The sequence below is a fragment of the Cryptomeria japonica genome, chromosome 4 (genome assembly GCF_030272615.1).
Source record: "Cryptomeria japonica chromosome 4, Sugi_1.0, whole genome shotgun sequence".
NCBI classification, from domain to species: Eukaryota; Viridiplantae; Streptophyta; class Pinopsida; order Cupressales; family Cupressaceae; genus Cryptomeria; species Cryptomeria japonica.
The window spans coordinates 10,847,101-10,866,326 of NC_081408.1; the positions used below are offsets into that span (position 1 = coordinate 10,847,101).

Sequence of the window (19,226 nt, forward strand, 5' to 3'; positions counted from 1 at the left end):
TCAACTTCCAATATTTTAAACTATAATTAGAATTTTATTTATTTATTTATATATATATATATCACTTTTGACTATTCACCAAGTTCAAAATATTTTCTTTCTCATCATGCCCTGGCCAAATTTTCAAAATGTTTATCCTCGGGGCAAAATAAAAACAACCAAAGGAAAGGTACCGACACCATGATGGAAATAAACTTTTAAGGGAAAAAATAAGTTAGGGTTTTGACTTGTATATCTGACATGACATACTCGATAACAAATATAGTAAATATTTGATTACATTCTGAATGTAAGTGTTGTCTTTTTTAATTATATTCACTCTAACTTCTAATTCATTATCTGATTTGTAGATAAGAGAGTATTTAAATTATCTGACCTGTGAATGTAAGTGAGATAAGTTTATTCAATACCTAAGAAATTACATTCCCTTGTCTCCTTGAACCATGAGTTTATTAAAAAAAATTATTTCAGTTGCCCAAAATTAAGTTGATTTGATCATTAAATATAAAATTCTTTTACTATATTATTGATTTAACTTTTATATCAATTATGAGCTTAAATCCTACAAATTCAACAAATTCAATAGGCATAAAATAAACTTCCAGTCCACAGTTTATATGATAAAACTGCAGGTGTAAAAAACCCAATGCATCTTCCCAATTCCTCAGAAGTACACTAAAACTTCCCGAGTGGTATGAGAAAAAAGAAACAGGAGGCCTCAACAAAAGATTCCAATTACAAAAAGGCACCACCATTACATTCTTATTATATAATAGAAGATAAACACACCACGCATACAATCCACAGTATGCTTCAAATTAACAGGATATGGTAAACAGTCATAGCTAACCACAACTTAATATAAGATGAAACCACCCAAAAAACCAGTTTCTTTTCAATACTCTGTTTCTTCCACTTTGTGGTGTCCAGGAAGCTTCTCTTTGATCTTTCCCATCAGGCCCTTCTTCTCACCCTCTTCTTCAGTTTTTCCATGACCGTAATTTTCCTCTTCTTCAGTCTTTCCATGACCGTAATCTTCCTCTTTCTTCTCTTGGCGTCCATGAACCCTTAACTTGTCTTTCAATCCACCCTTCTTTTTCTTCTTCTCTCCATTTTCATCTTCTTCCTCGTCGCTAGACTGTAAACACATCCATTTCATCAGATGAGATGTATTCCAGATATATTCCATTGAACCAGATAATAAAACCAGATTAAATCAGTAAAACAGAATGCACATAGAATGAACAGTTTTGAAAATTTTAGTCAGGCAAACCCTTGTTGATCATGAGATCATCAAATTTAATGACAGCTTTCAAAAATCAATCAAAAATCAATAATCAAGACTGCTGAATACAAAATCTTGCCAAAAGAAAATAAAAAAATTGAAACCATAAAACCTCAAACAAATTAGAGGTGGCTCCATAATTCATTCACCTATAGGCTTATAGAGGTTGTTAAGAAAGCTTGAAAACTACATTCAAATAAAACATAAATGATAAAGAGGATACATTGTTATTTCATCAGATCTATGTAAGTAAACTTAGAAACTAAGTATATTAAAGAAGTGATGGGCAACCAAAACTTACAGAGCTAGCAGAAGAGCTGTTGTTGCGATGCAGCTTTCCCATGCGGCCCCCTTCATGTTTCTTCTTGTCACCTTCGCCATAGGGCTTGCCCTCCTCTACATGGCCATGAGACACAGGCACAGGGTGAGCCTCGCCTACATGGCCATGAGACACAGGTACAGGGTGAACCTCGCCCACCTGGCCATACACAGGGTGAGGCTCACCTACGCCTACATGACCATGAGATACAGGCGTAAGGTGAGGTTCAGATACATGGCCAAACATAGGATGAGGTTCACCTACGCCCACATGACCATGAGACGCAGGTGTAGAATGAACCTCGTCTACATAGCCATGAGACACAGGGGTAGGACTAATTTCACCTACGTGTCCTTGATCATGTGGCCGTACACCTGCCACGTGTCCATGCCCATGTGGATCCACAGCACTGTCATGCTGTTGATGTGTCTCCTCTTCTTTCTTCTTCCCAAACAAGCCGAACAGCCCACGATCCTGATGCTCTGGTGCATTTTCTTCCGCCATTGCCAAAAAAAGAGAGACTTGTCAAGAAATACAAAACCACCAAAAGAAAACACAGGAATTTCAAGAGACAGAAATGGTTTTCAGTAGGTGAGAAAGTTAGATGTGAAAATAGAGAGGAGTGAACGCGAATTTATAAGATTTGGCAAACGACGCGCTTAGGACGCGGCTTTCCGGTGCCGCCGGAACCATTTCCGACTGACGCGTGGCAATCATAAGTCGGTTAAATAAATGTCAACGTCACGCCGATAAGACGTGGGTGGGCCCACCGGAATAAAGCATTGTCGGCAGTACGTGGCCGTTAAAATCGAATAGGTTGCCTTTTAAGTTGCGCAAATATCCTGTTAAAAATATCATAACGGGACAGGTGGTGTCCCAAAAATATCCGTTATGAAATTTGCGAAGCTACTAGAAAAATATTCAACTATTGATGATAACTCCACTTTGATATTTTATTAATAATACTAATAATACTTGTGGGCCTTCTGTGACAATGAAAATACTTGACGTCTATCTCTTTATCAACTTTATCTAAAGGCCTTAACATTTTTGTACAGATGTTTTTTCCTACCTAAAGTGGATATATTGTTAAATTTTTTGTAATCAGTTATTATTTTGTAATCTTTTTTAAGCTTCTTCCAATACAAAAAAATGTAAAGGCAAATAGACACATAGTTAGGCTTTTATAAAAAAAAATGCACTTGTTTAATTTTGAGTATCTATTGTTGTTGAATGTAAAGAAGAATTTACAAACAAGCATGGTTAGAATTTCGTTAGAATTTATTGGTCCAAACAAACACATGGTTAGACTTGATTAGCCCAAACAACCCACTCATTCAATTGGAGATACACTCTTGTTGAATTTAAAGGTAAATAAATGCACGATCAAGCCTTATTCTAACTCAATGCACTCATTAATTAGGGCTCTATTCTTGTTAAATATAGAGGCAACTACAAATATGGCTAGGTTTAGTCACTTAAGAAGTTTACTTATTTTAATGTGTCACATTTGTAGTCAATCCATAGAGGAAAATGGACACGTGGTAAGACTTCATTGGCCAAAATAATTTTCTCATTTCAATTGGAAATACATTCTTGTTGAATGTTATTCAAGCTCCATTCTTTTTCAATACAAGAAGCAAAAGAAACACATCATTAGGCATTGGTAAATAAAACAACTCACTCATTTTAATTAAGAATCCATTCTTATAATGTGATTGAAAATAGATATATGCTATATGTTGGTGGCCTAAAGAGTCCACACATTTCAATTGTTTCTCTATTATCACTATGTGAAGGATCAAAACTATTTCATAGTTCAAGTCAACTTAATAGTATGAACAAATTTAAGTATTTCCAACCAAAAATCAATTTTGTTCAAACATATGGTCTAGCTAAATTAGAGCTACATTTTTTTCAAATGGGAGTGTCCACTAAATACATAAATAGCATTACTTTAAGACTAATTTACTAAAAAAAATAAAAACACTTAATGTTCTAATAATTCCTACTTAAATAGATAACATTTTAAAATAATCTAAAAATGTCATGTAGATTTATAAGTGTAGTTTTTAAAAATATAACTTTTAAATAGTTTAATTATTATTATTTATTTTTCATATTAAATAAAAATATATTATCAATACCAAAATATCAAGAAAGAATATCAACTTTTATTAAAAAATATGATGCGCTCAAGAAGAGATTTTCTATCAAGATGGTACTTTGTCTTGGGGAATTTGACCGGTAAGTACTCTATTATTGCAGGATACTTGGGGCTTGATAGGCAGTTGTTTGGCAGTATCGGGAAACCTTGAAGATAAATACTAATGGCTATTCTGGGGGAAACCTTGATCATGTTGATATTGGTGGTGTAGGGCATGATAGCTCTAGTCTTGTCCAATTCATTTTTTCAATTTATAAAGGTTTTTATAGAAAAATTAAATGGAGGCTCTCACCATTTTGTATGCTATGGAGAGAGGTTGTGTTCTTGGTTGGATGAGGATTATTTGTGAATCTAACTCACAAGTGGTGGTGACTCTACTGAATGAGCAGCGATTTGATGATGTTAATTAACACTTAGACCTGGTTGTTCAATGGATTTTATGGTTAATGCTTCTATATTTCCACAATCCATGAGATTGATATATCTTGCTTCTGGATTTGATTGTGTGTGTTTTTGTGTGAAAATATTTGCTTCTTTTGGATGTGATGTTTCTCATCTTTATGATGGGTCACAAAGTGTGATCTGAAACATTGATGCAAAAACACTCACACAATCAAAATCCAAAAGCAACACATATCAAATTTGATGGTTGTCTTGTTCTTTGGAATCTATTACTTTTACTCACATTCCTAGGGAGCAGAATGGAGTCGCGATCTGCCTAGCTAAATGGACTTCTGATTGAAGGGATGGGTGGAGTATCGTGGATAAGGAACAATTATCTTTGGAGTTGCCTCAGAAGTTAGAGCTAGAGTTGTTTAATGTTCTGTTTGGCTCTTTTTGCTTTGTAATTCTCCTTGTGTTGAATAAGTTTTTACCCATCTTTTAGCTAAAAAGGTTGAAAGATATAATTAAATAAAATATTATAATTTTTATTATTATTATCTATAGACTCTAAATTTTAAATTTTATTTTAATTCATAGTATTTTAATTCATATATATTTTGAAAAATTATGTTTCGATAATATAATTTTTTATTTTATTTCAGAACAAACAACACTCTTTATTTTTACGCCAAAAGCATACCCTATATGAAAAAGATGAGTTAACTTTAAGGATCCATGGTTCAAAACATTCCACAACAATGCAAGACGATGGGATTCTCACTAGCCATTAGATTTCCTGCTCCCCTAGCATTTCCTGGGAGCTTTTCACATTGAATACATAGGCCACAAGCAATCACTTTCCAACTTTCTATCCATCAGATTTTCACGCTATGATGCTCTGTAGGAATTTGCATTGGGATGGAGAATAATCACGATAGTCATTTACATGGGTTAAAGGTTTTTCGTAGTTTCCCTTTTTGTTAAATCATTTTAAGTCCTCTAGGATTTTGGTATTTTGATGAATAATGGTTATGTTATGTTTTATAAAAGGGCTATGGTAATAGAAGATATGTTTTGAAATTTCAATTAGTGTCAAGTAATATGATAGTATTTATAGATGAAAATATTTTTTAAAAATAAATTATTTAAGTTAATTAGTTAATATAATTAACAAATTATCTCTCTCTCTCTCTCTCTCTCTCTCTCTCTCTCTCTCTCTCTCTCTCTCTCTCTCTCTCTCTCTCTCTCTCTCTCTCTCTCTCACATCTCCTACTTAATACATGTGCATCTCTATCTTTCCCTCTCACTCATCTCTCTAGCTTTTTCTATCCATATATTTATCTACCTCTCTATCTCTTTCCCTACCCCTTTATCTCTCTCTCTCTACATTGCCCTCTATCTATATCTATCCCTTTCCCACTCCCTATCCCTCTCTATATGTTAAGCTATATCTCCCTCTCTCCCCCTCTCCCCCTTTTCTTCTCCCTCTCCCTCCACCTATCTCTTTGCCTTTGTCCCCCCTCTTCCCTCTATCAATTTACCTATATCTCCCCCACTCTCTTCCCCCTCTACATATCTCTCTCCCATCCTCTCTCTATCTCCCCATCTCTCCCAACCTCACTCCCTCATTATTTCCTTGTTTATCTCTCTAACTCTACCACCTCTCCCTTACTCTTCTCATATATCTCTATCTTTCCCTCTCTCTCTCTCTCTCTCTCTCTCTCTCTCTCTCTCTCTCTCTCTCTCTCTCACACACACACACACACACACACACACAATCAAAAGATCTCATCAACATCTCTCTCTATCTCTTCCTACCTATTTCTATCTTTATCTCTTCTTCTACCTCTCTCTATCTCTTTATCTACTTTTTCCTATTCATCTCTCACTCTATCTTCTTATCTCAACCTCTACCTCTAGACATGTCTCTCTTTCTCTATCCATACATGTCTTCCACACTCTCCCTCTCCACATATTTATCTCTTCCATCTCTACTATCTCACTTTATCTCTTTTTATACTAATTTCATATCCCTCCTCATTTGATTCAAATATTTAATTTCAGTCATTGTTGGATCCCTATAAATGGATGGATCATTGATTTTAAGCTAAAACATTTCCATTGAGACCTTCATTGCACATACAACATCATTTGTATGCCAAAAAAACATATAATTTCTAATTGACCTTTTATACATTTTTGGCGTACCCATTGCACACCAAGGTGCGATTGCTAGTAATATTTATTTTATTTTAGTTTTAATTTAAAAAATGTCAATCTAAATGAAATGAAGAAATACTCCAATAAAATTAAATTGAAAATCAACCACTAAAAAATCTTTAACTTAACAAAAATTAGACATATTAATATACTTCCATAATTAATTTATCGTGTAGGAGTTGTAATAAACCTTATAAACATAGCTTAAATGGATTGAGATTCTCTAGTTTATTTTTATGTAAATTTCAAAACTTCTCATTATAAATATGATTTTTATGATATTTTGTTGGGCTCTATACTAAATCTTCTAACCAAGGACATAATGTTGGATTTTGGTTGCATGCTAACTTCTAATGAAAATTTATATTGTTGATTGGATAATATTGTTGGATATTGTTTTAGGAAACTTTTGTAATCAATATTTCTACCAAAGTTCCAATCAATTATTTTACAATTATATGCAATAGTATATAGAAAATAACTTCTATAATTATGAAATACTATTTTGAAAACGATTTTGACTGACTAATATTGCTCTTTATTAATTAAATAATTTTTAATTGAATTTAGAAGTGAGGTTTTTTGGCGGAGCTCTGCAACCAAGGATGAACACGAACGGTCCTTGGCGGTAGGTCGGCTCTCCACCTGGGGGCTCCCAGACCTAGTGGGAAGCCCCCCCCCCGCATTTATTCCTGCTCTTGCCTCCATTAATGGAGAAGGAACCCGATGGCACTGGAATTAATACCCACAAAATCACCAACAATGGGAAAAAACATTTAGCCAAGCCATCTAAGGGCTCTGCACAGCCTTCCTAGATGAGGCGAGGTTCGAACCAGAGGCGACCCAAGATGCAGCAACAAATCAAAACCGCGAAGAAGGTGAGGTTGCCTCGGCCCCAAGAGTCATCATTAAACCTAATTCCTCTATGACAGAATGCATTTCTAAAGAGATTTCTAGGCTTAGAGATTCTGCAAATTTTTTAGTAGCCCTTGATGTAGATAAAATACCATCTAGACAATATTTGAATAAATGGTTTCAAGATACTTGGTGTATAAAATTTGGAATTCAATTTTCATTCTGTAGAATGTTGCAAAAAGGGCTATTTCTTATTTTTTCTAATGATAAAGAAATGCAGAGGAAGGTTGTCAAGAAACAATTTTGGAATATAGGTAACACCTGTTTTAGGGTCGTTCCCTGGACCCCTCTTGCATGTAACGAGGAAATAATGGCACTCTCCAACCCTAAATGGGTAGTTATTAAAAATGTCCCCCCATTTTTATGGAACTATATTACTAAAATCACTGAACCTCTAGGCAAAGTAATTAAAATTGATTCCTCGGCTGCATTACTACCCCATATGGATGTGAGGGTTCTCATTGCTTTCAACCCTGGATCAACTTTCCCCTCTAGAATAGATATATGTATTGAAAACTAGTTATTCTCATGTCCCTTAGAATATTTGGGAGGGATTAATGCATGCCATAAATGTAGAAGAAGTGGGCACTTCCTTAAAAACTGCCCTCCGATGGTAAAGAAAAATGGTACCTCCTCCAAGAAGACCTTTGTTCGAAACCACCTACACTCGGACTTGGAAGATTCTAAGCAGAATGATCCTACCCATCACCCAGTGCAGTCTGCACCTCCACTTCTCAACCCATCTTCCCAGCCTATTTCCACTGAATCGCTACCCCCATCTGAACCTAGCCCCCCAACTTCTCAACCACAAGCTAACCCTTGTCCTGCCAGTGCTCCTCCCTTAATTGTCGAATCCTTACTCAAGTATCAGTTGGCCCTGAAAGAAGCTAATTTGGCTGCCAGTGAACCTAAATCAATGGAACCAAATGTAGTTAAAATTTCCACTAATAAAGGTGGACCCAGAACTCAAAATGCTCAACAAATTGTCATGGAAAAGTTGAAGGTGGTTGTAGAACATAGAAAACGACTTGAAATAACATTAAGTAACCAAAAAAAGGAGATTGAATCATGTACCATACCCTTCCTCCAAGAGTTGATCGAAGGGGAAGATGGTGGTGCTCATGTTACCACCAGTGCTACCGATGTGGTTAGTCACTCCCCTCAAGGGCCTAAAGGTAATAAAAATGACCCTTCCGGGGATATGAGCATTCCTCAAATTGAAAATACCCCATTAGAGACTAAGGATGGAGGGGATACAACACCACACTCCAACAAACCTCCTGAAAAGACCTCTGATAACACTGATGGGGAGATGGGGCCTACCACTTCTCCTTCTGACCAACCCCTAGAGAAAGGGCATGGTACTGAACCAGGGTTGCAGTTTGATGAAATTGTGACTAGCAATAATGAGGGGGATACTTCATATTCCCCTGATCCTAGAACCTTTGAGGTTGGAGCTAATAATGGGGGAGAAGACCTAGCTAGTAATAAAACAAAAAAAAGGAGAAAAAGGTCTCCTAAGATCAATAAAGACAATACAACTAGGAAAGAATCATTGGGACCTAAGAAGCTCTCTGAACTCGGGAAGAAGAGAGGTAGACCACTCTCAACATCGGCCTTTGATGCCAGCCATCTCTCTAAACCCGAGGAATGACCCAAGTGTTTTGAAGGGTTTAAATCCCTAGTGGACACTCCTGAAGTAACCTCCTAATGTTGAAAACCATCTCATGAAACATCAGGGGATTAGAGGCCCCTGACAGAAAATATGTGGTCAAAAGATTTCTAAATATGCACAAAGAAATTGATTGCCTTATGCTCCAAGAACTAAAATCAGCGGGGTTTTCTCTAGAAATTAATCTAAAATCCATTTGGAGGGAGGCCACCCCCTTCTTCACCAATCACCCTAAAGGAAAGGGTGGAGCTGCAATATTGTTAAACCCTAAATGAGCGAATAAAGTTGTCAAATGGGGACAATCCCCTTTGTGATAGGGCAGTATGGGCTATCATACAGAATGAAAATGCTACATTTGGTCTCTGCTCAATCTATGCATCTAATGATTACCGAGAAAGGGGGGCGATGTTGAAATGAATTTCAAAATTGGAAGACATCCCCTAGCTCTTGGAGGGGACTTTAACATGGTAATCAATGCACAAGATAAACAGGGAGGGAACAAGGTGGAATGGAAAGGTGTTGAGAGAATACACTGGGAAAGGATGGTTAACAAGATGAGATTGACTAACCCAATAGTAGGAAACAAGGGAGAGCATAAATCAATATGGTACACCTGGTGTAACCACCAATAGTACAATAAGAGAGTATATTGCAGACTAGATAGATTTTACTTCAATAAAGACTTTTTTGAAATTGTTAAAAATGAGGGTGTTCAATATGTTGTCATACCATATACACTATATGATCATCGCCCTATTATGATTGGGCTAAAGGTAACTAATAGTAGAGTGGCCCCACCAAGCCCTAGCTCGAACTTTAGAATGAACACTAGTCTTCTAAAGGATGATGACCTAAAATGTGCACTGTGCCTGGTTAGAATGTATAATAAATATGGCAACAACCAGTTGTCAAACATTGATAGATGGAATCAAAATGTTATAACCTGGACCTCACTTTGTCAGGTGGTGGGTAAAAAGAAAGCTAAAGATGCTAGAGCATCTGAGATGCAATTGCACAGTGCCCTACAAATGGCTGAGCTTGATCTTCAAGGGGATCCGGAGAATGTAACACTCACCAATCAACTAATTAAGGCCAAAAATGACCTTAGAAGACTGCAACATCAAAAAATCAAAGGATGGAGAACTAGGGTTAAGTTAAACTAGTTAGATACTGGGGATCGAGGATCTAAATTCTTCTTCCAGATTCTTAAAATGAAACAAGCAAGAGAGAAAATAGACACCATATGGGAAGAGAATAAAAACCTCTCTGAGCCTAATGAGATTCTAGAGTGCTTTGCTCAATTCTACAAGCAATTGTTCTCTGCAGAACCAGTTAGGGAGGAGTAGGATAATGCAAGAAAGATAGTCATGTCATTGGTCCCCAAACTTCTTGATGAGGAAGATAGCAAGATGCTTGAAAGAAATATTTATAAAGAAGAAATCAAGGAAGCTATATTGGCCCTCAATAATGACAAATCCCTTGGCCCTGATGGATTTCCGATAGAATTTTGCAAAGAAAATATTGAGTGTGTTGTGGATGATCTTCACGCTCTATATACTGAGGCTATTCACATTGGATCCCTGGGAGAAAACATTAACCAAGGTCTGATCAAGCTCATCCCTAAAGAGGGTGACATAACCCTAATTAAAAATTGGAGACCCATTACATTGTTAAACGTGTCATATAATATCTTAGCGAAATTGACAACAAGCAAATTGGAAAAAATCTTACCTAAGATTATCAGTACTACTCAAACAGGGTTTGTCAAAGGATGGTATATACTAGAAAACCTAATCACATGTTGGGAATCACTCCATTAGGCAAAGGAATCAGGGCAAAATGGAGCTATGTTACTCATAGACTTCGAGAAAGCTTATGATAGAATAGAATGGGAATATATCATTCAGATGCTTCAATCACTAGGTTTCCCCCCTAGGTTTTGCAAATTGGTCAAAACACTATTATGTGATGCCAATGCCTCCGTTGAAGTGAATGGGATAAGATCCCCCAATTTTACACTGACCAGATCTATCAGGCAAGGATGTCCCTTAGCCCCAGCCCTATTTGTTCTAGTTGTTGATGCAATGTTCTACTTACTTAAAGACTCCTCTATCACTCCTCCTATCAGGGGCATATCCTTACCTAACAGAAAGGAAATCTGTAATGTCCAATTTGATGGTGACACTGCAATTTTAATTAAACTCAAGGAAGAAAACCTTGCTGCTTTGCTGAAAAATATAGATATATTTTGCCTAGCCTCTGGCAGTAAGATAGCTATGCACAAATCCAATCTACTTGGTTGGGATGACAACCCCCCAAACTGGCTTTCAAAATTTTCCCTCAACTGGTTGGGTCCTACTCATATTATAAAATGTCTAGGCATCCCTTTCTCTGTCCTTCCAAATTTAAAAGAAATGTGGGAATGGGTAAGAAATAAGATAGAGAAGAAGCTTTCTAAATGGAACAAGAACTATCTATCTTTGGCTAGAAGATTTCAGGTCTGTCAAAAGATTTTGGCATCATATAACATCTATTTCTCCTCTGTCTGGCTCTTCAAAAACTACCAATTCAATCATATCCAAAAATAAATTAGGGAATTCCTATGGTCATATGGAAAAGGCACTAGGAAGCAACATGCAGTGAAATGGGAGTGGTGCACTATGCATAAGCTTTATGGTGGGATGGGCCTAAAAGATCTCAAACTACAGGGCATTGCCCTCGCCTCCAAATGGATTCTCAAGGCCATGGATGGGGATGAGCCTTGGAAAATTCTAATAAAAAACAATATTTCATCCTCAATCCCTAAGAAAGCCAAGAAATGGAAGGATCTCCCCATGATTGACTTTCTTCTTGGATAGATAGAGGTGTCCCCAGCTAGGTCTGGGGTCTTTAAGTCCCTATGGAAAGCTTGGGAGTAGGTGAAACACTTGGTACACTTCAAAGTAGATGGAGGTATACAGGGGCAGATTGCTAGTAACAGATCAATATGGTGGAATCTATTTCATAATGGGAAGCCATTAGCAGCTCTTGAAGGCTGATTTGCACTAAAATGGCACAATATGGGAATTAAATGTTTTGATCAAATATTAGAGAATGGCCAAATGAGAACATGGGAGGACCTGAAACTTACCTTCTCTATCTCGATTTCCCAGAGCAGGACCTATAACATCCTTAAAATGGCCTTAGTTTCTATTTTTCCCCCCTCTCACCCTCCTCTCCCCCTCTCCCCCATCTCTGCACTCTGCTGGGTTGATGGCACACCTCTCCCCTCCCTTAAAGACAAACACATATATGCTTCACTTACCGAGGCTGATACCATTTTTCTTCACCTGAACAGATGTTGGGATCTAAAATGGGAACCAAAGGAATGGAAAGATAGGTTGGGTAAGTTCTGGGTGGCTCAAAATGAACCAAAAAAAATAATTCTTTGGTTGACGCCTGTTGTTAAATAAACTCCCCATAAAGGATAAGGAGGGTAACTACTTAAACTGCAAAATATGTAGAGTACCTGAGACTGTGAAACATTTTTTTTTTTAATGTCACTTTGCAAAAGAAGTATGGAGTTTGTTCGGCCTTAATCTGGAATCTAATTGTTGAAAGCATAAATGTTGTTTTAGGCTACATTAAGGGTTGTAGGAAAACTGCAAATATCATCTGGTCTTGTTTTTCTGTAGAAGTTCTTTAGCTCATTTGGAAGTATCGTAATGATGATGTCTTTAATAACAGCACCAGGCACCTCACTGAGTCTCTTAGTAGACTCATTTTTTATACTGTTTCGATGCAGGTCACTGTGGTAATAAAGCTGGATTCAGACAAGTTTGATAGATGGATAAAGGAAGGTGCCACCATTGTATACATCTGAGAGCTATCTCACGGCTTCACGTGGGAGAGAGATGAACCGGGAAAGGCCGCATTTGAACAAGCACTCATGGCCTTCATGAGACAGATGGACCGTAGACACCTACACATGGAGATCTCTCGGGAGGAAGCTAACCTGTTCCATGAGCACACCTCACACCCCCACAAACAGGACATACTTGATGGCCGAGTGGAAGTATGGCAGGATGGAAACCTGGGTTGGGTGGCATGGATCCCTCCATTGGGAGCCAACTTTGCACCAGAATCTGAAATCTCATTTTCCTAGTCCTCTAGAACTGTCTATTTTGTTTTTTTTTGCCGTTATAATTAAGATGTATCTAATGTAATAATCTTCCCATAAGTGGAGGTGCTCGTCAACTGTATATTTTTTTGTGTATGCACCTTCCTATGGTGCGTTGATACTGCTAAACTCAGACATTCCCGATGATATGTAATGTTTTTATGATATCTAATAAAAAAAATGATTTTGACCCATAAATATTTGCATATGTGACCATTTGTAGATCTTTGTCATTCAATTTTTAATATAAAAAAAATAAAAAAATAATTTTATATTTATTCTTTTTTCTTGAAATTATTAGATAAGAAATTTAATTATAAAAAATTGTTGTTTAAATTTTAATTCAATTTATTGATTATTAATTAGTTAAAATATCCTTCCTAAAAAGAAATCATAAATCTTTGATGTGGGTGACACTTTAATGACTCCCTTGTTGATAAGTATGAAGTATTTTTCACAACAAGTCAAACTATGATATTGCTATCAAGGTTCAACTGTGTAGTTTTTGAGTCAAACTCATTAACCCATGTTCCATGAGTAGAGGCTCACAAGAACCCATCTCTTATGAGAATGAATGGTCCACTTAGCACTCATTGCATCTAGGTGATGCTCACAAGGGTGAAACATTGGAACTTCCCAGGAGGTCACCCATCCTAGTACTACTCCAACTCAAGCGTGCTTCACCATGAAGTTCCCTCCAAGGTTAAACCCACTTAGATTGCAACCCCATTTGCAAAACCTTCAGCAAGTGTTGTGCCTTATGAACCATTCATTATAGAGCCCCTTTAGCTCATCAATTGATAAGTAGGAGGTATTTTTCACAGCAAGTCAAACTATGATATTGCTATCAGGGTTCAACTATGTAGTTTTTGAGTCAGACTCATTGACCCATGTTTCATGAGTAGTGGTTCACAAGAACCCATCTCTCATGAGAATTAATGGTCCACTTAGCACTCATTGCATCTAGGTGATGTTCACAAGGGTGAAGCATTGGGACTTCCCAGGAGGTCACCCATTCCAGTACTACTCCAACTCAAACATGCTTATTTGTATTCAAAACTATTTTGGAATACAAATTGAAAGTGTCCCCTCTTCTAGACACGTACATATCTAAAATTAGCAATATTACTCTTTTAAGTTGAACTGAATATGTATGTATTAGGGAAGAAGAAAGTACTTTTAAAATTAACTGAATATAATTCTTATATGATTCTACAAATATAAGAATGACAAATTGTATATCTCACAAAAATGTGTTGGACAAAGCTTAAGAAAATGTATTCCCCTGTCTGCTCCAAACCGGCATGATTTGACAAATGTTTTTATTTTAGTTGCCCTAAAATTAAAATGACTTCCAGGCTTAAAGCAGATATGAGAATCTTTTATTATAATCACTATTTTGACTTTTTTATTAATTTACAATGCTTGTGCTCAAACCCTGCAAATACAGTGGGCATAACGTAGACTGCAAGCCCAAAGATTTTATACAAAAACTGCAGGTATAGAAGGCACCTCCCATTTTTTTAACTTATTAATGCTACTCAAAGTTTCAACTTCCCAAGTGGTTGAGCTGCCCTCAAGTAAATAATTTCACAAAAAAACAGAGGGCCTGAAAAAAACATTACAATTATAAGAAAACCCCAACAATTACATTTTATTATACGTTAAATATTTGTAGAAACACACAACTCTCAATACTCTTTTTCTTCCTCTTTGTTGTGTCCAGGGAGCTTTTCTTTGATCTTATCCATCAAACCCTTCTTTTCGCCTTGTTCGCCATGATCGTGTTCTTCCTCTTTCTTGTCATGGTGTTCGGGAAGCTTAATCTTGTCCTTCAATCCACCCTTTTTCTTCTTCTTCTTCTCCCCCTTTTGATCTTCTTCCTCTTCGCTAGACTGCAAATATATTCATTTCATCAGATACATTTCAGTTACAAACTGAACATTGATTCGAAATGTGTAATTTTGAAAATTATATAGAAAATAAGTACTCTTGTTCTGTACATGAAATTGAATGGTTTAAAAAAAATTATCCGCGGCATGTGTAATTTTGAAAATTACATAGAAAATTAGACTCTTGTTCTGTACATGAAATTGAATGGTTTAAAAAACTTTATCCTCGACTTTAAAAAATAATTATTAAAGCTACAATAAAATGGAATTTACAGAGTAAACCCTGGTTTGATTCAAAGTCAAGACTTGATATATGCATAAATCGGACTCCAGGTTCTCTCCTTGAAATGAAGCAAAATAAAACTAGATTTAATAAATGAAAGTAAAGATAACACAGAATACACCCAGAAAATACAATTTTGAAAAATTAAGGTAAACCCTTAGTCTGTTGAAGAAGTAATTCTGTTATACCACAGGACAAAGGATCAAGATTTGAAGATCATCTAAAGGATAGAACAAAATAAGACCAAATTTAATTTAAAAAATAAAAATAAAATACAGACGAAAGCAGAGTGTCCTGAATTGTTGGTGAGACTGAAGATCATCTCAAGGATACGAAATTTAGTTTAAAAGTAAAGATAATATACAGAAGAAAGCAGAAAGTCCTGATATGTTGATGCGATTAAAAGGCGCTCAAAAGAATTAACTGAAGATCAAAGATCAAGTCTTCTTGAACAGAGAAACCCTACACCTTTAAAAATAAGACCATAACGCCTCTGAGAAATTTGAGTAAATTGATACACAGTTATTTCATCAGATTTATTCAAGTAAATTATAAGTCATAGCCAGCCAAAACTTACAGAGCTGGAAGAAGAGCTGTTAGAGCGATGCAGCTTCCCCATGTGGCCCCCTTCGTGTTTCTTCTCCTCACCTTCGCCATGGAGCTTGCCCCCCTCCACGTCGCCGTAAGACACAGGAGCAGGGTGAGCTTCGCCTACGTGTCCATGCCCGTGAGGATCCACGTCAACGCCATGCTGCTGATGTGTCTCCTCCTCTTTCTTCTTCCCAAACATACCGAAGAGACCGCGATCCTGATGCTCTGGTGCATTTTCCTCCGCCATTACAAGATAAGAAACTTCTCAAGATATACAGCACAACAAAGAAATTTACAGGAATATCAACAGACAGATATTTTTGTAAAGCCGAGAAAGTTTTGATATGAAAATAGTCGGAGGAGGATGCGAATGTATAGCAACTTAGAAAACGACGCGCTTAGGACGCGGCTTACTGGAGCCGTTAGATTCATCTTCGACTGACACGTGGCCCCTTTTGGTCGGTGATATAAGTCTCAATATTAGCGGATAAGACGTGGGTGGGCCCACCAGCTTAAAGCTTTGTCGGCAACATTGCATTATGTTAAGCAAATTTCTTATCAGAAAATATCAAAGGGGACGGTTTACATGTACTCCGAGCTCTATGGAACGTACTCCAAGCTTTTTGGATGGAATCTCCAACTTACACGTATGAATCAGAAAAATGATAAAAAAGTTCGAGAATACGGGTAAAACCCCACTTTGATACTTCAATTCGCGAGTGACCTTAATCTTAACGAGAGGAAAAAACCCTACTATTAGGATCAACTTTATCTAGAAGGTCTTATGTTTCAAGTAAGGCCCTTAAATAAGTATTTTGACCGGTTCTATTTTTTTAAAATTGGAATAAGCACTTTTTCAGATTACAAGAGGAAATACACAAATTGAACAACAGCGGCTTGTAATACTATTTGAAAGAAAACAACAACAAAACGGTTCTTATAACAAGGAAGTACAGTGACAAAACACTTCTACTATAGGAATAAATCAGTCATACAAACAAAAATGAAGCTACAACAATAATAGCATGGAGCCATGGTCAGAAGTGAAAGCAATCACATCATATACTGAAAGTTGAACTTCCATAAAACTACTCTGAATGTTAGTACTGTAGACACCTAAAATTGTCATGTTTTATTTAATTATCTAAGCCTAATTCTTCTATTAAATAAATAAATCTTTATTTATTTAATTAATTCATTTATCTTCTTCTAGCCTTATTTCTCATTTAAATAAATACATTTATTTATTTAAATTATCCTTTTCCTAAATATTTATTTAATTGATCCCACTTCTACTATTAATTAAATAAATCTTTATTTATTTAATTAATTCATTAGCCTTTTCTACCCATGACACATGTCATTCATCTCTTAATTCATACACTACCTACCCCTCTTATTATTTTATTATTTTCTCTACCTACCCTTTAATCGTAGCAAACCATTTATCTTTTACACCTCTCAATCTTATTCCTCCATTTCATATAGTGTCTTCTATATAAGGAGATGTTTCCTTCATTATCAACCCTAATCAATTATTCTAATCAATCTATGCATCCTAATCAATTGATTACACTCACGAATGCATTTGACTACACTACGCTTTCGAACTTGCATATGCAATCAAGCCTACTTGCAACCACATTTTCGTTCTTTGTTGAGCTCTTGTGCATATAAAATCTGAGAGCAAATATATCAAGCAAGATCAATGGAGATAGGAAGAATGGAGATTCAAACTCTAATGGACATGTGATGGTATAATCTTTGTGATTTCATTTGATTTGCATTGTCTTAGGTAATCTTCATATGTTATGGTGGATATTTGTTGTTGTTAGGCTAGGGTTTTGTGGTTGAATCTATTTAGTCTATCAACATTATTGTTATTCATTTTCACTATATACATTTTGGCACGCCCCGTGGGACATGGGATTTTGTTAGATCTGTGTTTTTTACAAATTTTTCTAACCCTATATTGCTGTTTTGTAAAACAATCTGGAAAATAACCTTGTGCAGTTAGGGTTTTGGACACAAAATCAAGATCTTGGAGAGATTTGATCATATCTCACAAACGGCTTGGAAATTTTGCTCCAAATTTTTTTTGCAGGTTGAAGACAGTATCAGGAGCTCTCAAAAAAAAAAATTAGATCTATTGGAGCATATTTTAAATTTTCTATGAATTTTTTTATGAATTTTCATAAAAAATTAATTTTGAGAGCAAATGAGCAAATTTTTTAGATTTTCTTACATTTTTTGAAATCTCTCATAATTATACAGAGGTCTACTCTTTGTGATTTTAATTTTGATGCAAAATATTTCCCTAAAAATTAGATCTTTAAAAATTAGGGTTTTTCCTTATTTTGATCAGATTTCACAAACGGCTTCGAATTTTGCCATCAAATTTTTTATGCAGGGCAGGAAAAGTATCAGAAGGATTCAGTAAAACTTTCAGATTTTTTGGATCAAAGCTTCATTTTATAAGAATTTTTTATGATTTTTCATAAAAAATTAATTTTGAGAGCAAATTAACGCATTTTTCGGATTTTCTTACATTTTTGGAAATCTCTCAGAATTATACATAGGATCTGTTCTTTGTGATTTTAAATTTGATGCAAAATCATTCCTAAAAAATCGGATCTTTGAAAATTAGGGTTTTGCATTATTTTACTCATATCTCACAAAATATTCCAAATGTTGAGAACATGGACACTACAAACAACAATGATACACACAATGATAATATGGACAACGTCTCCGTACATTCAACAGAAGTGGAAGACACCATTATGAATCCTCATTTCAATCGATTGGTTGAGGAAATAATGAGGAGAGATAGACAATACTTTCTACAAGTGAAGACACAAAGTGGAGCCAAGATCCTTCATGATTTTGACATGTCTCAAATAATGGAAAATCGACCGTTGCAACAATCTCACTCCAACATGGATCAAAGGAGACCTCATAGTGGAGGCAATAGAGGACCACATATGGTGCCTGAATCACCATCATCTTTGTTTCAAAAACCAGAGGTCCCACATACACATGGTCAAGCATATGCTACTCAACTTCACAAACCATTATGGAAGTCTTATGCAGAAAAATACACTCAAGAACATGCTAATGCTAAAGACCTACCACCAAAGCAATTGGATATCCAGAGGCATGCTCAAAATTTGGACACAAGGAAACCCCTTGTCAAATTTGGGGGCAACACACTAGAACAAACTCATGACATGCCTGTAGAGTATGGTATACATGGACAAAGCAGATATTTCGTTCCTCAACATGACTCTATACCAAGTGGTCCATATACGCAACATCATTATAGACCTCCTCCATATG

The 19,226-nt window shown here is 36.0% G+C and overlaps 2 protein-coding genes across 2 annotated transcripts; both read right to left on the reverse strand.

Annotated features, from left to right (window-relative positions):
• Window positions 1-735: 735 nt before the first annotated feature.
• LOC131040759 (cold shock protein CS66) lies at window positions 736-2,221 on the reverse strand. Its single transcript, XM_057973712.2, has 2 exons — window positions 1,587-2,221; window positions 736-1,138 (listed from the first exon to the last, which is right to left on the reverse strand). The coding sequence occupies exons 1-2, from the start codon at window positions 2,106-2,108 to the stop codon at window positions 896-898; spliced, it is 765 nt and encodes a 254-aa protein (XP_057829695.2). The 5' UTR covers window positions 2,109-2,221; the 3' UTR covers window positions 736-895.
• Window positions 2,222-14,481: 12,260 nt separating this feature from the next.
• Window positions 14,482-16,236, reverse strand: LOC131855825 (dehydrin COR47-like). Its single transcript, XM_059219514.1, has 2 exons — window positions 15,874-16,236; window positions 14,482-15,016 (listed from the first exon to the last, which is right to left on the reverse strand). Exons 1-2 carry the CDS (start codon window positions 16,132-16,134, stop codon window positions 14,813-14,815), a joined length of 465 nt encoding a protein of 154 aa, XP_059075497.1. The 5' UTR covers window positions 16,135-16,236; the 3' UTR covers window positions 14,482-14,812.
• Between the last annotated feature and the right edge of the window lie 2,990 nt (window positions 16,237-19,226).